The 21,805-nt window shown below is 42.3% G+C and overlaps 3 protein-coding genes across 4 annotated transcripts in view; 2 read left to right on the forward strand and 1 right to left on the reverse strand.

The window, feature by feature from the left end:
- Window positions 1-136, reverse strand: part of KDM1B (lysine demethylase 1B) — a 38,445-nt gene extending 38,309 nt beyond the window's left edge. Inside the window, exon 1 of the mRNA XM_065399318.1 lies at window positions 86-136. The gene's annotated coding sequence lies outside the window, so the exon portion shown is untranslated. The remainder of the gene's footprint in view (window positions 1-85) is intronic.
- Window positions 137-224: 88 nt separating this feature from the next.
- TPMT (thiopurine S-methyltransferase) lies at window positions 225-15,339 on the forward strand. 2 transcript variants are annotated; one of them, XM_065398843.1, is made up of 10 exons: window positions 225-313; window positions 2,249-2,475; window positions 4,103-4,195; window positions 5,859-5,991; window positions 7,119-7,171; window positions 11,523-11,597; window positions 12,938-13,023; window positions 13,970-14,014; window positions 14,202-14,240; window positions 14,962-15,339. In XM_065398843.1, exons 2-10 carry the CDS (start codon window positions 2,336-2,338, stop codon window positions 15,081-15,083), a joined length of 786 nt encoding a protein of 261 aa, XP_065254915.1. In that variant the 5' UTR covers window positions 225-313; window positions 2,249-2,335; the 3' UTR covers window positions 15,084-15,339. The 2 variants fall into 2 exon arrangements, with proteins under 2 accessions (XP_065254915.1, XP_065254916.1); XM_065398844.1 differs by lacking the exon at window positions 14,202-14,240.
- Window positions 15,340-19,579: 4,240 nt separating this feature from the next.
- Window positions 19,580-20,782, forward strand: NHLRC1 (NHL repeat containing E3 ubiquitin protein ligase 1). Its single transcript, XM_065400159.1, has one exon. It carries the CDS (start codon window positions 19,580-19,582, stop codon window positions 20,780-20,782), a length of 1,203 nt encoding a protein of 400 aa, XP_065256231.1.
- The last annotated feature ends 1,023 nt before the right edge of the window (window positions 20,783-21,805 follow it).

The raw sequence follows: 21,805 nt of genomic DNA on the forward strand, positions 1-21,805 counted from the left end.
CAGCAGCGCCGCCTTCCCCAGGGAAAGGAGGCAGCTGCCGCGGCCAAGCGCCCGACCCCGTCGGCAACCGGCCAGGGGCACTCACCGCAGGGCGCCGCCGCTCCCACCATCCTCCTCCCGGGGCGGCTGCCGCTCACCTCTCACCCCCGCCCGCCTCCCTCCGCTGCTGCTTCCGCTCTGCTCGGCGCGTAGCGTGCGGGGCAGGGGGAGGAGACAGCGGGTTCCTCCCCCCGCGGCCAGGCGGGCCGGGCTGGCTGGACTCGGGAGAGTAGAGGCGGCTTGTCCGGCTGGGGGCTTCTCGGTCCGCACCCAGGTCAGGACGGGGCGCTCGCTCGCTAGGAGTCCCGGCGTGGAGCGCTGGGGGCCGGGCCCGGGGCTCGGCAGGGAGCCGGAGGGAAGGGGGGCCGGGGCTTTGGCGTTGGGAGACGGAAAGACGCTGCGGGGGGCGGGGTCCCTGCCCCACGGAGCCAGAGGGGGCTGGCTGAGCGCCAACAGCTCGGGTCGGACTTTACACGGCGGGCGCTGGTGGCATGTCCGGCTCCGCAGCCTGGCCCTTCTTACAGAAAAGATTCTAGGGTTCCCTCGGGTGCTCTGCAGCCTCCATCGCCCTGGCACTGGTTGTCCCCTGGGGTGCTCCTGGTCTGCTGTTTAATCCTCAATATACGGACAAGCCACTAAAGCCCTGATCCAGCAAACGCTTGAGCGCCTGCTTTATTTTAGACAGGAGAGTAAATTTCCTGCCCTTGCTGTCCATCATGGCACTGTTTGAGCTTTAAGTTAAGCATGAACATGTTTGCAGCATCAGGGACCAGGTGAAGTGTGGAGAAATCGCATTGTTCTAAGGCGTTAAAGGAGGGTAGAGTGCTTCAGAGGACCCAAATTAACTGTTTGTGTAACCTCATAGTCTCGTAGTGCTGTACAATACACAGTTTCTCAGCTCAGTCTTTCCTCCTTCTGCTTTGTTTTATTTTATTTCTGTTCTTTTTTGACTGTTTATTTCCTTGGATGCTGCCCCTCCTCCTCCCGGGAAAAAAGTACATTAATGAAATTGCAAACTGAAATAAAAATCAAGAAAAATTACTAGTAAATTTTCCATTGTGAGATGGTCACTTGCTCACATGTGGTATTTTTGGATCACTCTTTAGGCAATTAATTATTTAACTTCTTCTTTATAAGATTGCTACAATCTGGAACTATCATTTGCTGTTCAGTTTTTGGTGTGTTTTGTTTGTTTGTTTTTAGGGAAAAAATCAGTTTTGATTACTAAAAAGTAATTTAAAATGAGATGTTATTTTTCTCTGAAACCTTATGTTATTTATTTCATGACCTTTGTATATTTTAAGCTTTCAACATTAATATTGCATTAAATGTGATTTTGCATGTTGATTTATTTGGCATATGATGTCAGCAAGCTGTTAAATCTCTGTTTTGGGGAACAGAGCAGGGAAGAAGGGCACTGTAACTGTGCTTTGGAGAGGAAGCTATCAGTGTAAAAGTATCTCCCTCTCTCCCCAATGGGGGAAATGGGTGAACGTCCCCTTTTTAATATTAGCCCCCCATTTAAATAGAGCTGCTTCCTACAGAGCCCTGTCCAGCAAACTGAAATTAAGTACAGTTTGAGAAACTTCTGGGACCACACCTAGAAAAAGGAGAAAAATTTGAAAAGAGCAGCCTTGCTATAATGCTTTCTATTCTTTATAATGAATTCCTTTAACCTAGTGGTTTCCACATTTCTGAAAGCTGAACCTCCTTTCAGGAAAATGGAGACCATTCTTGCCCCCCTTCAGTCCGACCATGCGTTGTGAAAAGGCAATTTAAAAATAAGCTGTGGAAATTTATCTTCAAACATTCCAACCAACCCCAATTAAATCCTTGTGTATTTCTTTGGAATCTCATTGCTACTGTGTTATACTGTGCATGAATGGAACATAAGGGTAATGCATAAAATGGTATGTAAAGATTTGTTTTAGAATATAGAACAAAATTTCTTAAACATCTACCCATGCAGGAATTCTGGATCGTCCCATAGATGATATCTGCTCAAAATAAAGTGATCTGAGGTGATAGAAATATTGTCAATAGGTTAGGACCCACATTTAAATTCTGTTAATAAATTAAAGGCAAACCTGATATGAATAAAATATTTTCATGATCTTTTAAAATGCCAGTTTTTAATAGTGCTTTTATTCAGACAAAATTCCAGTTGAAGCTAATAATAGCAATTAATGAAAGTTCTCCCTGATTGCAGGATCAGGACTTCCGTGCATGGTACAAAATATTGGTTGGGGAATATATATTTTTACCCGCTACACAGACAACATAAGTATACAAGACCATGGAAAGTTTTACAGATGTACCAAGAATAAAAGAAAGCTCTGATATTGGGCAACAACAGGACAGAGTGGTGACTGAAGAGGAATGGCTGCAGAAATGGAAAATGAGAAAAATTGGATTTCATAAGGAACAAGGACATCTGTATGTAACTCTTCCTTCTACTTAAACTGTAATGAACAATAATGGAATAATTTGACTTTCATAAAGCCCGTCATAAAAATGTAGCCTGGGTACAAACATCAAAGTGTTTTGTACTAGTCTTGTTCAGAGCTTCTATAATTATGGTTGTTTAAGCTGCCATCAAAAGGATAATGGAGAGCTGGAAAGATCACCTTGCTCGTCAAACTTTTACATCTTAAATGAGATCTTTAGGCCCCGAAACTTATATATGGTGTGTGTTTTCTGATGTGAAATACTTCTGCAGTATTTATGAATTGTTTTAGACCCCAGTCTTGCAATATGTAGTGCATATGCATGGCAGTTTACCCACATGATGCACTGTTACATTGCCAAAGTTGAGTTAAATACAAGAAGTAAATAGTGTAGAGTAAATTCACATGTTTTAGGTTCGTTCAATTTTAATAATCTAAAGTAGCCCTTTCAGAGGTGGGGAATTCTTTTGCCTGAGCAGTAGGCTGTGCCCATTTATAACAGTAATTGAATTTACATTTTTTTGTTTAATTAAATGTCTATTAAAAAGTGGATGTTATATTGAAAATTAATGGAGACAGTTTGAAACACCAAAGTATAGTACACTTGGGGTTGAGTAGAAGCTTTTAGCTGGGCTATTGCATTATGCCTGGCATCGCCGTATCTATAGCTATGGGTTACTTTGACCAATTACCTGTCTCAGGGTGAGGGTTTACACCTATACCTTAATCTCTGAAAGTTCAGCCCCCAAGAATGACTACAGTAGAGAGGTTATCAATAGAAAGAGGACCCCCAAGGTGAATAATAGAGACTGCATAGTGCTCTTTCTATAATAATTACTTTTATTAGCAATCAAACAACAATACACACACTGCAATCTGTTAAAGGAGAGAGAGACCAATACAAAACACATAGTATTTGCATTACTCACACCATGCCTTGTGGAAAAACCTGAAGTGCTAGTCATCCTCCTCATCCTCACCACCACCAGTGGTCATCATCCTGGTTTCTCCCTCCCACCCAAGGCACGTAGGCCACAATGCAGCTTTTATAATCAGTTGTGCTGATGCCCACTGGGGTTCATACATATTTATGATGGTTTTAGGAGCCCCTTTCCTTATTTGACTTTCCATACCTCACTACTTCTGGGGTGTGGCATTTTCCATAGGCTAACTTGTTAGTTCCCCTTATACTCATTAACGTTTGCGTCACCTTACCACCATAGTAAGAGAAAGTCTCTAACATTTCACTCAGGCTGCCAATGGTCAACTTGCGGTGTCTACTGAGCTCTCAGACGTTTTTATCCAAACTCAGCACTTCTTTTAAAAAATCAGTGTATCACAAACATAGACACAAGTTCAGCGAGTTTATTAGTAGCTTACTTAGCTCTATTATAAAGGTAAGTTAGCATAACTTATCCTAAAGCCTAATTTGGCTAAACTAAATATTTTACAGCCAAAGGCCTGTAGGCCCTATGTTTACATCATTAATTAATACTTATATTTCACCTTTATAGCCTATAAATACCTTATACCTTTTATGCTTGGCAACGCTGGCTTTTCAACTATGAACATGAAACAATTCCAATATTAAATAGTTATTTATTTTTCTTCTGCAGGATTTTAAGGAAGTATCTGGATGTTCTTCTTAATGGCAGGAGTGGACTCAGGATATTTTTTCCACTTTGTGGCAAAGCAGTAGAAATGAAATGGTAAAACACAGCCCTTAGGAGTAGAAATCTTCTAAGTTATTTTTCTTGGAAAACATATTATCCTGTTTACATATCTGTAAATAAGTGAATATAATAGTCATTCCTCTATTTTCACCATAAAATATAGTTCCTTTGCTTTTACATGCTCACTAGAGATTTTAAAAGAAGGCAGCATTTAATTCTTCCAGGTTTTCCAGTGATGAGGTAATAGTAACAAAGTTTGGAAACATTCATGTAGGAAAAATAACAGCTGTATAAAAATTTGATGTCTACAAAAGAAGGTAGGTTACAAAAGAGTAAACTGTTTAAAATTTTTGGTATGGTAAGTTGATTGAGAGCTAGAAAAAATTGCCAGGCACCTATTATCCAAATAGGGAGAGTGGGTACCAATGAGCTTCAAGGAAAATGACCTGTTAAGAAGCCCAGTACCTTACACCCTGGCTGCTAGGAAGTGGGAGGGTGCTGGGATTCCTACCAGGGTGCTCTCCCGGGACCCTACTTCAGGAGTATCATAGTATGTACTATCTGCTCATTAGTAAATGTTTGTTTAACTTTAAGCTTTTCAATCTCTGGGGACTAGGAGGGAGGAGAAGCTCTGTCTTCGCTTCCTTCCATCATGTCCCCCTTCTCCCTCCCACCCTCCCCAAAAAAAAGGTTGGGGGGGGGAGTGTCTCTGCTACTAGCCTCTTAGTTAGTACAGTCTCTGTTTTGCCAAACAGCAGCAGTGTGAAAGAAATGTGATTCTTATCAGTTAACTGCTGCACAGAGTTCTGCACAGTGAACCTGACCAGTGTGTTGTTAATTTCATTCTGCTGTTGTTTGGCAAAGCCAGGCAGCAGCATAGGTCTTGAGCTGTGTATCTTGAGACACAAGAGAACAGTATAGTAGTAGTAATGTGTAAAATGTGGTAATGCTGAGTCATTCAGCCATGCAGTATAAGATTGCTCGTTTTTTGTTTTTTTTTTTAAACTCATGTCATGTATTACTATTGATCATGGTTACTAGAGATTTCACTTCTATCCCTTGGCATGGGTTGGCATCCATCTTCAGTTCAAATTTGGAAAATTTTCTTCATAACCATGAAATGAAAGCCTAAGTGTTTGAGAAAGTGATGGTCTTGCTCCTCATGCTTGCCAGAGAAAGTTTCTTACTATTTAACAGCATTTGAGGTTTTCAAACCTTGATGTTGTAATAACTTTAACAGGATGTGAAATATCAAGCAAACACTTTATCCACTGAGTGACTGAATCCTTTGGTCATCCACCATGGGAGGGAAGTATTATTATTGGTCATTGTAGGGCCCCCATATTTTCCATTAATATAGTAAAAATGAATAACCAATTGCATGTAAAGCTTATCAAGTTCACTCCTTAGTTCATATCAAGATCTACTAAAATAACCATGTAAAATTGCATTAAAATCAGATACTGTGTTTTTTTCCAATAAAGTATGAAAACTCCAAGATTAAAAATACCTAGATAAATCCTATCTGACAAGAGCCTGGATTCTGAAAAAATTGCTGTAATAAACCACTGTTCTGTAGGAGACACACATGTACCAGAGCCCCCATCTTGAGCTAGAGAATGGATGAGTATAAATCAAAATTATGTAATAAGAACTATGAATCACAAGTAAACATGAAAACTTTTATTGCTGTGCATAGGTTAGCTGACATGGGACACTATGTAGTTGGTGTGGAACTCAGCGAATGTGCACTGAAGGAATTTTTCACAGAAAATGATCTTTCTTATTCTGAAGAAACAATCCCAGGGATTTCTGGAGCCAAAGTTTTTAAGGTTTGTTTTGTGCTTGCATAGTCAAATATTTTTGTATACTTGATGATGCATTTCAGGGATAGCTGAGCAGGCCAAACCATTCTTTAGCCATTTAGAGCTCCTTTGCCTTGCCTTTCATCTTTCACCTGTTCTAAAGAGGATTTGGAGAGAGAAGCATCAAAGTTGAATTTTGTATTGGGTAATTATTCTCAAGCTGTTATTTAGGCCTTGGCTACACTGGCAATTCACAGCGCTGCACTTGCTGTGCTCAGGGGTGTGAAAAAACACACACCCTGAGCGCAGCGCTGTAAAGCGCCAGTGTAATCAGCGCCTGCAGCGCTGCAAGCTACTCCCCTCTGAGAGGTGGAGTACTTGCAGCGCTGCGAGACAGCTCTCGCAGCGCTGGCGGCGCGACTACACTCGCGCTTCACAGCGCTGCCGCGGCAGCGCTGTGAATCCGCGAGTGTAGCCAAGGCCTAAGTTTGGCCCTCATTCAGCAAGACATTTAAGTGCCTAACTTTAAACACTTTGAAGTTAATGGGACAACTCACATGCTTAAAGTTAAACACTTGCTTAAATGCCCTAATGAATCAGTTGTATGCAGTGGTGTTGTAGCCATGTTAGTCCCAGGAGATTAGAAAGAGATGGTGGTTGAGGTAATATTTTTTATTGGACCAACTTCTGTTGGTGAGAAAGACAAGCTTTCGAGCTACTCAGAGCTCTTTTTCAGGTCTGGGAAAGGTACTCCCAGTGTCACAGCTAAATACAAGATCAAACAGATAGTTTAGCATAAGTAGTTAGCGAATCATCTAAGGGACCAGTCAAGGTGAAGTGGCCTGTTAACATTCCTGTAGTGGTAGGACAAAAAGGGGGGGGTTAGTGATTACAGATTGTTGTAATAAGCCATAAATCTAGTGTCTTTAGTAAAAGATATTACGTCACCCACCTTTTCTCTCTCTTGGAACCTTTAAGCCCATGCCTCATGACAGTGGTGAAGCAGCAGTCACAGGGCCTTGAGATACATCAATAAGGAAAAAGTGAAAGAACATTCCTCCTAATCCCTCCCCCACTTAGGTTTTTTATTTTAAAATATATCTATATTAAAATATGTCGTTCACTAAAAGCTGTTTCCCTGCTTTTCATTGTAGAGTACCTCTGGGAACATTTCTCTGTACTGTTGCAGTATCTATGATTTGTCCAGGTAGGAATGAACAGCATTTTTTGACAATCACATTTTTAACAAATATTGTTAGGTTATGTTTTGTCTGAACTAGCCAAAAACATTTGAGAAGTAAGGACCAAATCATAAGAAGCACTGAGCATCTGCAACTCTTACTGATGTATGTCGTAGGCGAACATCTCCAGGTTGCCCCTTAGGGGTGAGAGCAGGCACCTTGCTTACCTCCTGTGTTCTACAGACAGCCACAGCCCTGTGGTCTGTTTCTGGGATACAGAGTACAGCCCTGCAGCTGTGCCTTGTATGAATCTACCCCCTTCCAGGGGATATAAAGCAGTCCATACAAAAGGAAAATACTTCCCTGATCCCTCCTCCCCCTTCATTGTGCAAGAGAGAAGGAAGTAATCTCTCAAGCCTTACAGGCATTCTCAGTTCCTTAATATGAGTAAAGGTTAGGGCTTACTCATGATAGAATTGTAATAAAGATAACCAGCCCAGGCCATCTGCTTCTCCAGAGAGCCCGGCAGGCAGCATGTGGAAGCCACAGTGAGTGCTACAGGACTCTCAGTCTGGGAGTTCTGCTTGCCACCTCTACTACCCTGATTTCCTCCTTTTTAAGGGCCTGCCTCCAGGCCTGACCCACCTCACAGGTGTGAGAGGTTGGGGCTGATTGTGACCACAGGAGTTTCTTAACTTTGCCTTGTCAGTGGGAGTGGGGCATGTCATCTGCCCCACCACGCTACTGTGTGGGAGATGCAGTTATTCAGCATCTCTCAGAATCAAGCCCTGCCTGCTTGTTACTGACTGGGCTCAGTCCCTTATAATGCCAAAATGCTCTCAGTACCCAGACCAGTCAATGGGTCAGATTTACCAGTCCATTAAGGGGGCTTTGCACCTGTTTTCTGGCTCAAAACTGCCAGATCCAGCCAGTGGAGGCTTTCCTTTGTGCCAGTGAATTATTGGGTGGTACAAAGCCACCTATGCCACTTTCCAGACTCCAGCATAGGGAGGGATACAAAGGAATCTTAAAACCACCTTCCTTGCCTCTGATCATGTGCTGAATACAGTTCAGCCCAACCAGAAAATCTGTCCCATAAGGAGTTAAGGGCACTCAGCATCTGCAAGATAGTCCCAGTCTTGCAGTTCTTTTTTAGATAAAACTCCCTCTAGGATTGGTTAGTTTTGCCTCAATATGAACCTCAGGAGCAGGCTGTTAATATGAGCAGTATTGACCCATAGCTTTACAGAACTATTAAGGAAATCAATCATTTATCTTTGCAAATGATAAGAGTGTCAGAGCTAGTAGAGAGAAGGCATAATTTTAGACTTGGAGACTGGAATGTGGTGTTGGCTCTAAGATATTTTATATTTTGGGTAAAATATCCAAAGTTATTAACATAACAGATGGTCACTAAACCTTTTGCTGACTTAGCTGATTCTCTTTTGTTTGTGTGATTAAGCTGGCCTTGCAAGAATGGAAGTTTTAATATAAAAAATATCTCTGTTCCATCCAAAGTGACAAGGTAGAAAAAGATTTAGACAATGTTGCTGCTTGCACAACAGGCACCTTTAAAACTTTCTAGCTATCATCGGATACACAGCCAGGAAATGTTCAAGCTTATTGTCAGCAATTTTTTAAAACGTTAATGATTTTTAAATATAGTTGTAAGTAACATGGCAAAATGTATAACCTCCATCATACCAATATGGAATTATATTTCAAAGCAAAACAAAATATGTAACACGTTAGCAGTGCTGTCAGTGGGAATCACTAGACCAAATAGTGAGGAGATGTGGTCTGTTATCTACAGAGGACAAAATAAACTGGAGTCACATGCATGTGTTGTGAATTTTCCTCTACATTCCTGTTTTGTTTTGTTTTTGAATAAGATGCTCTTATGCAATGTTCTAAAAGAGTGATGAAAGTGTGAACATCTTTCTGTCAATACAACAACTGGAAGACTCCTTTGAGTATAGAAATGCATCAATACTATTGTGGCTTCTGTCCACACACAATATGGGTAATACGCGGTTAGTAACTACGGCAGTTAAGCTTATTTCACGCTTGCCTTGGCTGGCCTGTGATCAGTCACTTTTGTTCTAAATTCAGAACATAATTTGGGCAGGGGAACCTAGATGTGTTCATGCCCTGGGTCAGAATGAGACAATTCAGACTTTTTTTTGCTAGTTAATGAGTAACAGGAATTATTACTCTTTGCAGGAATGCTGTGTTGAATCTAAAGCAGTTAAACTAAGCAATCAATTGTGGCTCATAACAATTCTGAGTGCTATAATCTGTGTACTTACTAAACACACCGATGGGGCCCAGTCCTGAGCCCTTATTCAGGCAAATATTGCCTTAAATCAGTGGGATTTTTGCTTGAGTTTAATCTTCAGGATTGGGCCTAAAGACAGTATTTAAACCAGGGATGGCCCAGGAGTCACATCTGGCCTGCCACATCATTTTATTTGGCCCGTCACAGGACAGCTTAGGGCAGGAGATCCAGCAGAGACAAGGGCAGGAAGAGGGCAAGGCATCACTGGGGAGTGTTCCATAACATTACATTGTGGCAAGAACAGCGGGCTGGAGCGAGGAGCTAGGCCCAGCCTTGTGGGACGGGAGCCACCTCTGCCAGGGTGAGTGGAGGGTAGGCTCACTCTCCAGCCCACCTTCCTGGGCCCTCTCACCACACAGGGGCAGGACCCTACCCCTCAACCACCCAGACACTTGTGTCACATGCCTCCAGGGACAGGGCCTGACCTGACTCCTCTCCTCACCCCTCTTCCCCTTCCCCGCATCACAGCTCCCAGGGGTGGTGCAGGACATGACACACACACACCTGTGTCACATACCCCATCATCCCAAAGGGTTTTAGTGGTTTTTATGGCCTTCTACTGCCTTAAAGTTGCCCATCCCTTATATAAACGATTGTTTTATTTATTATCATTTGTATTACAGTAGTTCCTAGAATTCCAAACCAAGATCAGGGCCCTTGCACAGCTAGGTGCTGTACAAACACAGTGGGAAACAGCACCTGCCCCAAAGAGTTTACTGTCTAAGTAGACAGTACAGTTAAGAGGTGGGAGGAAAAACAGAAGCACAAGGAGGTGAGGTGGCTTCCCCAAGGCCATACAGCAGGCCAATGGCAGAGGTGGAAATGGAACCCAAATCTCATTAATCCAAATCTAGGATTGTGTTCACGAGACTATGCTTCCCCTCCCCCCCACTTAAATTGCCGGCTCTTAAATATCATGTCTTGGTTGTGAGATGTTCTATTTAAAAGCCAATTGTAAGTGCATGTAGAAGGCAAAGTGGTGTGATCTCCTCTCCTTGCAGACCTTTAAAAGAAAACAAGCTTTTAAAATCTTTCATGTCTCATTGCATCAGACAGAGAAATACAGGACAGGGTTACAGGTCAGAAGCCAAAAACTTGATGATGTTGCGCTTAAAACAACAACAGAAGAAAGTGTGATTTTTGATGTTAGTGGACTCTGAAATGAAGCCCAGTATCAGGTGGAAAGCTGCTGCACAATTTCAGGATATCACATATTTTTTGTTTTAAGGCAAATTTATTTTAAACTCTTCTTTGGAATTATGTCACTTACTCCATTGTTACACAGCACACTAAATCACAATTTTCATATTTACCTGAAGGAAAACTTACCTAATGTCACCCTGCTAATTCCCACCGGCAACTACTGAGGACAGTTCTCTTTAGCAGTAGACTTTATCAAACTGAATTTGGCTGCCAGTGCCACATCAGCCAACACAAGTCCTGATCAATTTGTTGGATTAAAGCAAGCAGCAATGAGTCTTAGCTTTTCTCAAGTGAAAAGATACCTCGGAATAAACATCTGGGGCATATGTTTGGGTCTTGATTTTGAGTTGCAGGTGAGCTGAGCTTAGTGCACATTGAGGAGAATGGAGTGAACTGCTTTGAACCACCTCTATGACCCTCTTGGATCTGGAAGTTCCCAAGGATTGCTGCAGTCCTTGGCATAAATTAGTGGTATCCTCAGAGTTTCTATACATTATGACTGCCTGAAACTGCCTCATAACTAAGAACAGCGGTGCTCAAACTAGATCTCTTCTTGCCCCTGGCACACCCTTGCCAAAGGGCAACAGAATCATTCCACCATTTCTGTGGCACCCAGAGAAGGCCTCTACACAGGAAATGTTCCTTGAGGCCCATTTCAAAATGTTTTATAGCATAAAGGGGCCAGACCATAGCAGCATATCAGCCCTCTATGTATATGCACAGCCTATCAGAAATTTTTCACTTCTTTTGCAAAAGTGTCTCAGTCAAATTATAAAAAACAAGATCATTTTAGTTTTTAATATAAAATCTCTTTTCCCCCCACCCCCTATTTGTAGCACAATTGCTGGCAGGTTTGATGGGATTTGGGACAGAGGATCTCTAGTAGCCATTAACCCATGTGATAGAGAACAGTAAGTAATGTATTTATTTTATGACTGTTTTCTTTCTGATATGTTGTGAAAGGTACAGCCTATCTTCCTGGCACTGACTAATCAGCCATTCCTCACTTAGCTTAAACCCTGAGTAATCCAAGCCAGTCCTTCTTTGCCACGTGGGGCAACTAGAGTTACTGAACACTGTGTTCTGAATCACAGAGTTTCCTTCCGGAAATGGTCTCACCAATGCAAACAATACCATTGGCATAAGGACAGTACAGTAGAACGTCAGAGTTAAGATCACCAGAGTTACAAACTGACCAGTCAACCACACACCTCATTTGGAACAGATGTATGCAATCAGGCAGCAGCAGAGACGACACCCCCCTTCCCCCCCCCAAAAAAAAAGCAAATACAGTATAGTACTGTGTTAAATGTAAACTACTGAAAAAGAGGGAAGGTTTAAAAAACATTTTTTATAAGATAAAGAAACTGTTTCTGTGCTCGTTTAATTTAAATTAAGATGATTAAAAACAGCATTTTTCTTCTGCACGGTAAAGTTTCAAAGCAGTATTAAGTCTATGTTCAGCTGTAAACTTTTGAAAGAACATCCATAACGTTTTGTTCAGAATTACGAACATTTCAGATTTACGAACAACCACCATTCCCGAGGTGTTCATTCAGAACTCTGAGGTTCTACTGTATGTTGCTTATTATGTTCTATACCTAAAGCTGCTGTTCCCTTCTAGTGGTAGATTTGCACAGAGCAGGATGCAGATCTGAATTTTACCTTTACTCTTTGCTTTCCATGTTTGTTTGTTTTGTTTTTGGCCTCCACCATTTTCAGCCTGTTCTGCCTCACTCCATCCTCTTTATTCTCCTTTTCCCCTTTATTTCCCTTCTCCAATCATTCCCATGACCCTCTCTTTTCACCTTACCCCTACTACTGGACATTAAGTTACGTTGAATACATGGCCCTTACTTTGTTTAAAAAAAAAAAAAGCCAAGAATTAACAAAATCAATACTGTATAGGCCATTCTACAGTAACTATAGACTATTGCAGACTTAAATACTATCTCAGCTTTACATTTTCTTGTTTTTGTTAGTTCATATTAAAAAATGGTGTGTGTGTACATGTGCATAAGGTAGATTTTTATTAATTTTATTTAGGATTTCATATGTTGCATGTTTACTGCATGGAATTTTACATTAGAAGTACCTCAGTTAAATTAGTTTATGTGTATTTCAAGGATGCATTTGAACTGTTCTGCATAGGAATACATTATGTTTCTTTTTTGCTGAACATTTTGAGTACTCTATGTACCATATATTTACAAAATAATCACAAATGCAAATATTTATTTTTTCTTTTTAGCTATGCCAATTTGATGTTGTCTCTAATGAAGAGAAGCTGTTGTTATCTCTTGGTTACTGTTTTATATGATTCAAATAAACATAAAGGTAAGAACTTTGAATCATTTTGTTTAGAAGTTAAGTAAAATCATTTTTTACCTTTACACTAATGAATTTATACACACACACACACTAACAATTTTGCCTCAGTTCGTGTCAACAGGCTTGGTGCTCAGATTTAGTATGTTTTTCTGTTTAACTATATTTTGGCATTCACAGTAGCAAAAGTTTGTGATTTGATTTTTGGGGGGGGGGGTATGTACATTTATTTATAACCCTGTTTCCACTTGCTTCTCAGTTTTGGGGGGGAAATTCCTACAAGGCAGAAACTTTTCATGCTTGGTCTCAATTCAAAGGGTTTTGTTTTTTTGAGGGTGTGTGTGGGGGTGAATTGTGAAACAAAATGCAAAACAACGTTGCCTTCGCTATTTTTTGTATAATGTATAGTGTGTCCTGTTTATCTCCTTCTGCTGTGTCCACCTCCTTGGCACACTTCCCCTACCCTAGCATTGCTCCCTCACTTGCACCCTCATTATCTGAAAATCATATTATATTTCTGATGGATACTAACTCAGGATTTTCAGTACCTCATGACCTAAAATCAGGAATTATTGCCCAATTTACTGTAGCAAGGCTACCTCACAGGTGTTATGATAATTCATTAATGAATGTTTGTAAAATGCTTTGAAGATGAAAAGCTCTATGTAAGCATTAAGTATCATTACATCAGGCTGATTAATTATTTTTATTAAATCCAGAAGCTCCTTAAGTTTTCCTTGATAATTATTAACTTAATACAAATAAGTTTTCCACTGCTTTTTTAACTACACTAAGTAATTGTTGTTGAAAGAAAAAGTCTTATAATTAATAACCTATAATAATTCTTTTTTTATATTTTAACATTTTCCTTTGTATTTGGTCAGTGTTTGCTTCATTGTTATATTAGAAGGGTCATTGTGACTTTTGCCAATTCAGCTTTCCCTTTTTTTTCCAGGCCCACCATTTTATGTTCCTGATTCTGAAATTAAAAGTTTATTTGGTAAGTTATCTCCACTGCAGTTATGATTTTTCTCAAAACATGTGGCAGACAAATGTGTTTATATTGTAGTGTTTTGACTCATCCGGAGGCAAATGATAGGGAAGTCTGTAAGGTTGTTTGCTTCTTGTACAAAATCTGGAGATAATATAGACATATAGTTTGAAAATAAATATCCTTTTCACTCCAGGGTTATTGATATCAGGGAAAAACATCACTTCCCTAAAAGGTATACAGGCTCATTGTTTAAATACACATTTTAAAGGAAATTTGAACCAGTGCTACCAGTAAGACATATACAGTCCCTTTTTGGCCCAAGGTTACTTTCCATGCTGAATCTCCAATCATTCAAACTCGATCCCAATGTTCATTCTTATTCCCACAGCTTCTCACTCTTGGTCCTGTAGTCACTTTCTCATGTCCTTTCTGTTCCAACACTTTGGTTTGTTGCCCCCACCACTACCACCCCCAACTCCCATTATCTGCTCATTTTACCCAGATTTAACACAGGAACCTTCCCCTCCACCTGTGTGCTTTCTGCTATAATTTTGAAACCAAAGTTAACTTGCAGGAAAAAAAAGTATGATGATAGGAAAACACTGCGTTAAGGGAATTAAATATCCAACTTAAAGCTACTGAAACAAGAAAATTGAGTTAAGGTTGACATTTCATCCTTGATATGCCTTACATTAAGCTTTGGTACTACAGTTCCTGTAGTTTACACCCTCCTGAAACATCTGAAGTGTCTACACCATGAATTATTCTTAATTAACAGTGGCATACAATTGTGAGAGAGGGCTAAATCCTGCTCACCTTATTTATGCTAGTCTACAAATGAGTTAAGTCAGCGAGATTTTTTCCTAATAGCGTAAAAATTCATGATTAAAAAAAGCAAAACAATCTATCATAATCTTTCATCATATCTGTACCTTGTTATTCTTCCTTTTCAGGAAAAGTCTGTGAAATTAAGTGTCTTGAGAAGGTCGATGACTTCTCGGACCAGCACAAAGCCTGGGGACTAGATTATTTTCTGGAGGTAACATATCTGCTTACCTTAAAGTCTGTTCCTTGATGAAACAAGAGAGACAAAATTTATTAGCAAGGCGGGAAGAATTATATTGATCTCACTTGGAAATGAGCTGGATATTTGGGAATTCTGAAACACCTCAGGGTATGAAAACTGGGTTATGGAACATCTTTGTCTTTTGAAGACTTAATGGTTTCTAAGTCAATTACACTGTACATCTGATTTGACTTACAGTATCTGTATTTTAAGATGTGTAGCACTTAACCACATTGAAACTCTTTATAAACAATCATTTTAACTTTGTACCTTTGTCTCCTGTATTATTTCAAATAATTAAAATTAAAAAGTCATATATATAAAGAAATGACCATTCTCCATAGCTACCAATGTTGTCTGTCTGTCTGGAGCTTTGCAGTCCCATCCCAGCTGTTCATAGTTCCAACCTGTGACCTAGGAACTATGCCGTGCTGACAGCTGTTTTTTGTAATTCTGAGCTCCTGCCACTAGTGGCTGCTGGATAGAAGAGGCAGGAGGCTGCTTGGTGGCTGCTGTCTTTTTCTCCCTACCTCTGTTGCTCTGTGTTATGCAGAGTAGAGACTGGCTGGCAGAGAGCAAAGCAGTATATTCAGCCGCAGCCAGGACTGGATGAGGGGGGACACAGGCAACTAGAGATGTGCAAGAGGGGTAAGGAAAGTGAATCAATTGAGAGGAGAGCAGAAGACACCGGCAGTAGATGCCACCTGAAATTTTCTATAACTGTGATATTCTTCCCCCTCAGTACAACAATTATGAGTCCAGCCACAGGAAGAAGGGTTGTATGGAGAATGTGGATTGTGGGCCCTAATGGAGACCCTTCTGCGGTTTGGATAAGCATATGAGCTTTAGGATATTTATCTGAACTCACATCTTTGAGGGTCTCCCATCGCTAGTTTATAGACACTAGTACAACTTTGCAAAGGGGAGTTTTAGTTTTGAGTCCCTAATAATCGATTATTTTTTAAAATAACCTAAAATTCACCAGGATGCTGACACAGTCTAATGTTCTTTCTCCATCCCCCATTACCTTATGCGGAGAAGGGTCTCTGAAACCGAAGCTGATTTACAGTATTACAACATGACATTTAAAGGGTGTGATGGGTAAGGCCTTCCTCAGGGGTCACACTCAGGCAGCTTCAAAGCCCTTTTCCCCTTTCAAGGGTGTTTTGGGGGTTTGGAAAGTCTTTGGGCGGTGAAGTCTTGTCAGATGTTTTCCTCTCACCTACTCCATAACATGAATCAACTCCTTCTGAGGCACAGCAGTTTTCCTCCGGTTGCTGCCCCTTCCCGTTATCAGCTCTCCTTTTTAACCTTGCTTCCTCCGGCTGGAGTAGGCTCTGCAGGCACGTCTGTTTGGTAGGGATTGAGCCCAGAGGAACTCATTAGCCTTCTCCTGATTGGGATGGGGATGTGCCCCTTCACCCAGGGGTTATAAACATTAGAGTTGGAAGTAGAAGCAATGTCTTGTATCAAGTATGTATGTCTCTCTTGCTCATAATTTTTTTTTTTTTTTTTTTTTGGAGGCAGGTATAGCTAAAACAGTTGTTTGAAATTTTTGAGATTATCCAGTTTAAAAGATTTAGCTGTGCATTCAGTGTATTTGTATCCACATCTGATCAGTGCTCTGCAAACACGGTCCGCAGATATCCACAGATTAGCAGGGCTTTTGAAATACATGGCAATTTTCCTCCATTTCTGTTTATGGCAAGCTTCTGATGTTCATTGCAAACGTATTCAAAGAGCTGCAGACTCAGGTCTGATGCTTTCAGGATATTTGTAGTTGTAGCCAGTAGTGAGTGATCGTTTTAATGAAACTTTAAGGTTTTGTTGTTGTTGTTTTTTTAACCCTTGAAGTTGATGGTGACAGGGTAGAGCAGGGGTGGGCAAACTACAGCCTGCGGGAAACTACGGCAATTCACGTCCCTGTGGCACCTGGTGGTGGGGAGCAGAGGGCTCCGTGCACTGCCCTCGCCTGTGGGTACCTCCCCCCGCAGCTCCCATTGGCCGGGAACGGGGAACCACGGCCAATGGGAGCTTTGGGGGAGGTACCCACAGGCAAGGGCAGCACGTGGAGCCCTCTGCTCCCTGCTCTTCCCCCAGGGGCCATGGGGCCGGGGCCAGGGCAGGCAGGCAGGTAGGAAGCCTGCCCTGGCCCCTGTGCGCGCCACTGCCACCCCAGAGCTGCTCCAGGTAAGCGGCACTGGGCCGGAGCCCAAACCCCTCCTGCACCCTGCACCCCAATTCCCTGCCCTGAGCCCCCTGCCGCACCTCTCCTGCGCACCAACCCGCTGCCCTGAGCCCTCTCCCGCACTCCGCACCCCTCCTGCACCCGAACCCCCTTCCCTGAGTCCCCCTCATACACCCTGCACCCCTCCTCTGCCCCAACACCTTGCCCTGAGCCCCTTCCTGCACACCGCACCCCCTCCCACACCCCACACTCCCTCCCGCACCCCAACCCTGCATACAATTTCCCCACCCAGATGTGGTTCTCGGGCCAAAAAGTTTGCCCACCCCAGGGTAGAGAGCAAAGTAGGACCCCTACTGGCTGGCTATGTAAATACTGCTCTCCCAGCATCCCAGTCAGTTCCTTTGCTTGCAAGAGAGTCGCTCGTCTCAGAAAGATAAGCCAACTACAGAGGATCAACAATGTGCTTTGGCAAATAATAAACTACAAGGATCAAGAGAAAAGCAACTCTCAAAAAGCAACCTCCAAGCACTGAGGAGAGGCAGGCAAAGTGAGTGTCCTGCAGTTTGATATTTTCAGAGAAGAAGTTGAAGGAAGTTCTTTCTCTTCTCCAATGATACTATCTCTGTGCGATTCTCACTCTTGGGCCATGAGATGCTCAAGGGATATTTGAAAATGAAAATGAATGTAAAGCTGAAGTGAGCAGCAGTAATAAGGCCAAGGCCTACAGTGTGAACAAGGAGGTTTTAAAAAATATAAATACAAAAAGGAGCAAGTTACTCCTTAAAAGTCCAGGGTTGGATCTAACATTCAAGTTTGCCAAAAAAGACAATAATCAGGGACAAAATCAATGCAAAAAATTGGCTGTCTAAGCCATGTAAGAGACATCCCTAAAGAAAAATCAACGCTTTGTGGGCATGGGGGAAGTTTGATCCCATCTACCTTGGAAACAAGTTCTGGAACATGGTGAGTCTGAGGGCTTGTCTACACTGGCAATTTACAGCGCTGCAACTTTCTTGCTCAGGGGTGTGAAAAAACACCCCCCCTGTGCACAGCAAGTTTCAGCGCTGTAAAGCGCCAGTGTAGACAGTGCACCAGTGCTGGGAGCCGCACCCCTCATTGAGGTGGTTTTTTTGTTTTGTTTTTTGAGTGCTGGGAGAGCTCTCTGCTCTCTGCTGCAACCACACAAGCCACATTAAAGCACTGCCGCAGCAGCGCTTTAGTGTTGCCAGTGTAGACTAGCCCTGAAACAGCATTCCCAGGAGGCTGAATCCAAGCAATAGTACTTTTGTAAAGGCACACAGAGGGCATGATGTAGCCACTTCACATACATCTGTGATAGAAACACCCCTGAGGCAGGCAGCGGTGGCTGCATTGCTCCTGACTGAGTGAATCTTGGCTTGGCCTCTAGTTGCAGGTCAGCCAAGTAATACCAATGAGAAATGCAATCAGACATCTTATTAAACATGGTTCTCTTGGTCATCGCATTGTTCAGTAAAATGGTGTTAAAAGGAACACAGTCCTGTGACTGTCCAATGTGACCAGATGGCAGCGTCACATCGCTAGCACAGACTAATTGCTTTAGTCCACTTCCAGCAGAACCCCAAGGACCTTTTAACTTCCTTTGAGCATGTGGAGAAGGGCCCTCCTGGACGGGCAATGTGGGCATGGGAGGAATGTAAACAGTTGGAGGTCAGAACAGGAAGCCTTTGGGACCTAGTCTAACTTCCCAACCCCTCTCTAGTAGCAGGATAAGAGGTGGAAGAAACCAGTGGTCTGAACCACCTCTCTAACAGATTGAATTCCTGCTCTTGCCTGGGTTCCTGAAAATGATAAACACAACCCTGTTCATTCATTGCATCCTGAATAACTACCCCACAATTGCCCACTTCCTCTCCCTTCCTCTGGCTTTTGCGAGGTTTATTGGACTTTAATCACGTATTGATTCTTGAAAACTGATGTGGACTATGAAACCATTCTTGCTATGCTAAATTGCCATGGTTGAAATGATATGAGACTGGATTTATAGTTTACAGTTTAGATATATTTTCATGCCAAATGAAATTAAACAAAATATTTGAGGAAAAAGTGAAGATAACAATAAGAAAATATTAAAATACATTTTGGTCAGCCCATTGCATTTTCCCAAGTTTCCTTTAGAGGGCAGGAGACTACAGCAAATGCTTTGAAACGGAACATACCATCAGCATTTATGGGAAGGCCTCTGATGTAACACAGTCCTGTGACTGTCCAATGTGACCAGATGGCAGCGTCGCATCGCTAGCACAGTATAATCAACAATCCTCTTAAAGCTGCAACTATGTCTGCCAGGGCCCCTGATAGAATGCAGATTATGACAGAACTGGTCAACGAAACTGAGGTCAGTCTACTTGAATGCAAAGTGTGTTTTGAAAAATATAGCCAGAAGAAGAAACACCGGCCGAGGAACTTGCCTTGTGGACATGTTATATGCTTGGAGTGTGTGTTCTCTCTAGCACACCCAAGGAATTTTAGGTTGGAGTGCCCTTTCTGTCGAAGAGCTTGCAAATCCTCAGAGACAAGTGACTGCTTACCATTGCTGCACCTGATAGAGATCTTAAGCCGCGCAACTAATATTCCTTTAGCTTCAGGAACAACAACTGGGACAGGTGATGAAGCAGCTGTATCAGCATCTCTAGGCTTAACGTTCAACCTTTCTTTCGGAGGCTGGGGGATGCTGATCAATCCGACTGGGATTGCAATGTGTCGGGGGTCTGACTGTGTAGTAGTGGCACATGATGGCAAAAAAAGGATTAAGCTGTTTGGCTTGAGTGGAAGCTGTATACAACAGTTTGGGGAAAGAGGAGATGCAGGCAATGATATTAAATACCCACTTGACGTGACAGTCACATTGGATGGCCATGTGGTTGTCACAGACAGCGGAGATCGCTCTGTGAAAGTGTTTGATTTTAATGGAAGAGGCAAGCTAATTATAAGGGAATCCTTTTGTTTACCATGGGGTTTGGATACCACCCCAGAGAATGAAATTATCCTGTCTGATCCAGAGGCAGGTGCTCTTTCTCGCTTGACAGCCAATTTTAAAAAAGGAGAACTAAAGAAGGTTCAGAAGATCCAGTCTAACTTATGCAACCCAAGAGAGGTGGCAGTTTCTCAGACTTCTGGAATTATCGCTGTAATAGAGCACCTGATAGCTAAGGGACCAAACTACAGCAGCACAAGAGTGAAGATATTCAGTGCTGACATGAAACTTATTGGCCAGATGGATAGCTTTGGTCTAAACCTAGTGTTTCCCTCCAAAATATATGCCACTGATTTGGCCTTCGACAGGGAGGGACACATAATAGTAGCAGATGCCTATAACCAAGTTGTATTGTGCTTAGGAAAACCTGAGGAATTTCCTGTCTTAAGGCCCATAATTACCCAAGGGCTTTCTTATCCTGTGGCATTGACTTATACAGCAAACAATTCTCTGATTGTCTTAGACAGTGGTGATCATTCAATTAAAGTATATACTGCTAGCTGAATTGTTTTGGATTCTTACTATAATTTCTTTCTATTTCAATTTTTAAAAGAAGTCATTATGGTTTTATCAGATGCATGTGTGGGTTTTTTCTGCCATGATTTTGTGTGAAATTTATCATTTTTATGGACATGCTGTATGGTCTTTGACATTTGCTCATCAATTCTGACTTCTGAGTATGTGTGAGAGACAAACCGGGTCTTGGGGGGCACAGAGGAACGCTTGGTGGGGCATGTTGGGGGGCTCAGGCCAACCCCCACTGTGGGTGGGGATGGAGTGTGTCCCAGCCGCAGCTCCACTCCATCCCCAGCCCAGCTCTGCCTTCATTCCTTCTCCGCCCCCTAGAACAGCTGCACCTTCTGCCCAAGCTCCTCTGCTGACCAACAGTGCAGTAATGGGGGGCGCGGACAGATTCCATTACTGGTAAGTGGGGGCGTGACAGAAAAGTTTGGGCACCACTGCAATAAGGGGTCTGAGGGTGACAAGATTTGGATTCTCCATAAGAATAATTCTGCTGGCCACAATGGGATTCCTCTGTGGGTCAGGACACTAATGCAGGGAGCACTTTGTTACTTCTCTGAGTAGGAAAAAGAACTGTGGTGTCTGTGGAGGATACCAAACTGATTTGATAGAGGAGAGAGAAGGGCACAGTCTTCCTCTTCCTTCAGGGAACTGATGTACTTCTAAATGCATGGGAAGGGTACCTTAGATGTATGTAAAATAATGAAGTGTGCTAGACAGTTTGACAGTTTACGGGGGCTAGACACTCAGGCTGTGATCTATCAACTGGCTTGTCCTTTCAACCAACATAACCTCTTCCCACACCCACCTCCGCAAAACCCCACCCTCTTGTGCACCAGCACAACAGAGAGTAAGAGTTTGTCCTTACTCTTTAACTCGTGGATGAGCAAACTTTGGACCACCTAGAGCCACAATGGTAACTAGCCAGGAGCTGAAATACTGAACTTAATTTTTAAATAAATTCACACCATTTTAAAATCCAAACACAAAATCCAAGCACAAAAC

The sequence above is a fragment of the Emys orbicularis genome, chromosome 2 (genome assembly GCF_028017835.1).
Source record: "Emys orbicularis isolate rEmyOrb1 chromosome 2, rEmyOrb1.hap1, whole genome shotgun sequence".
In the NCBI taxonomy this organism is placed as follows: domain Eukaryota; kingdom Metazoa; phylum Chordata; order Testudines; family Emydidae; genus Emys; species Emys orbicularis.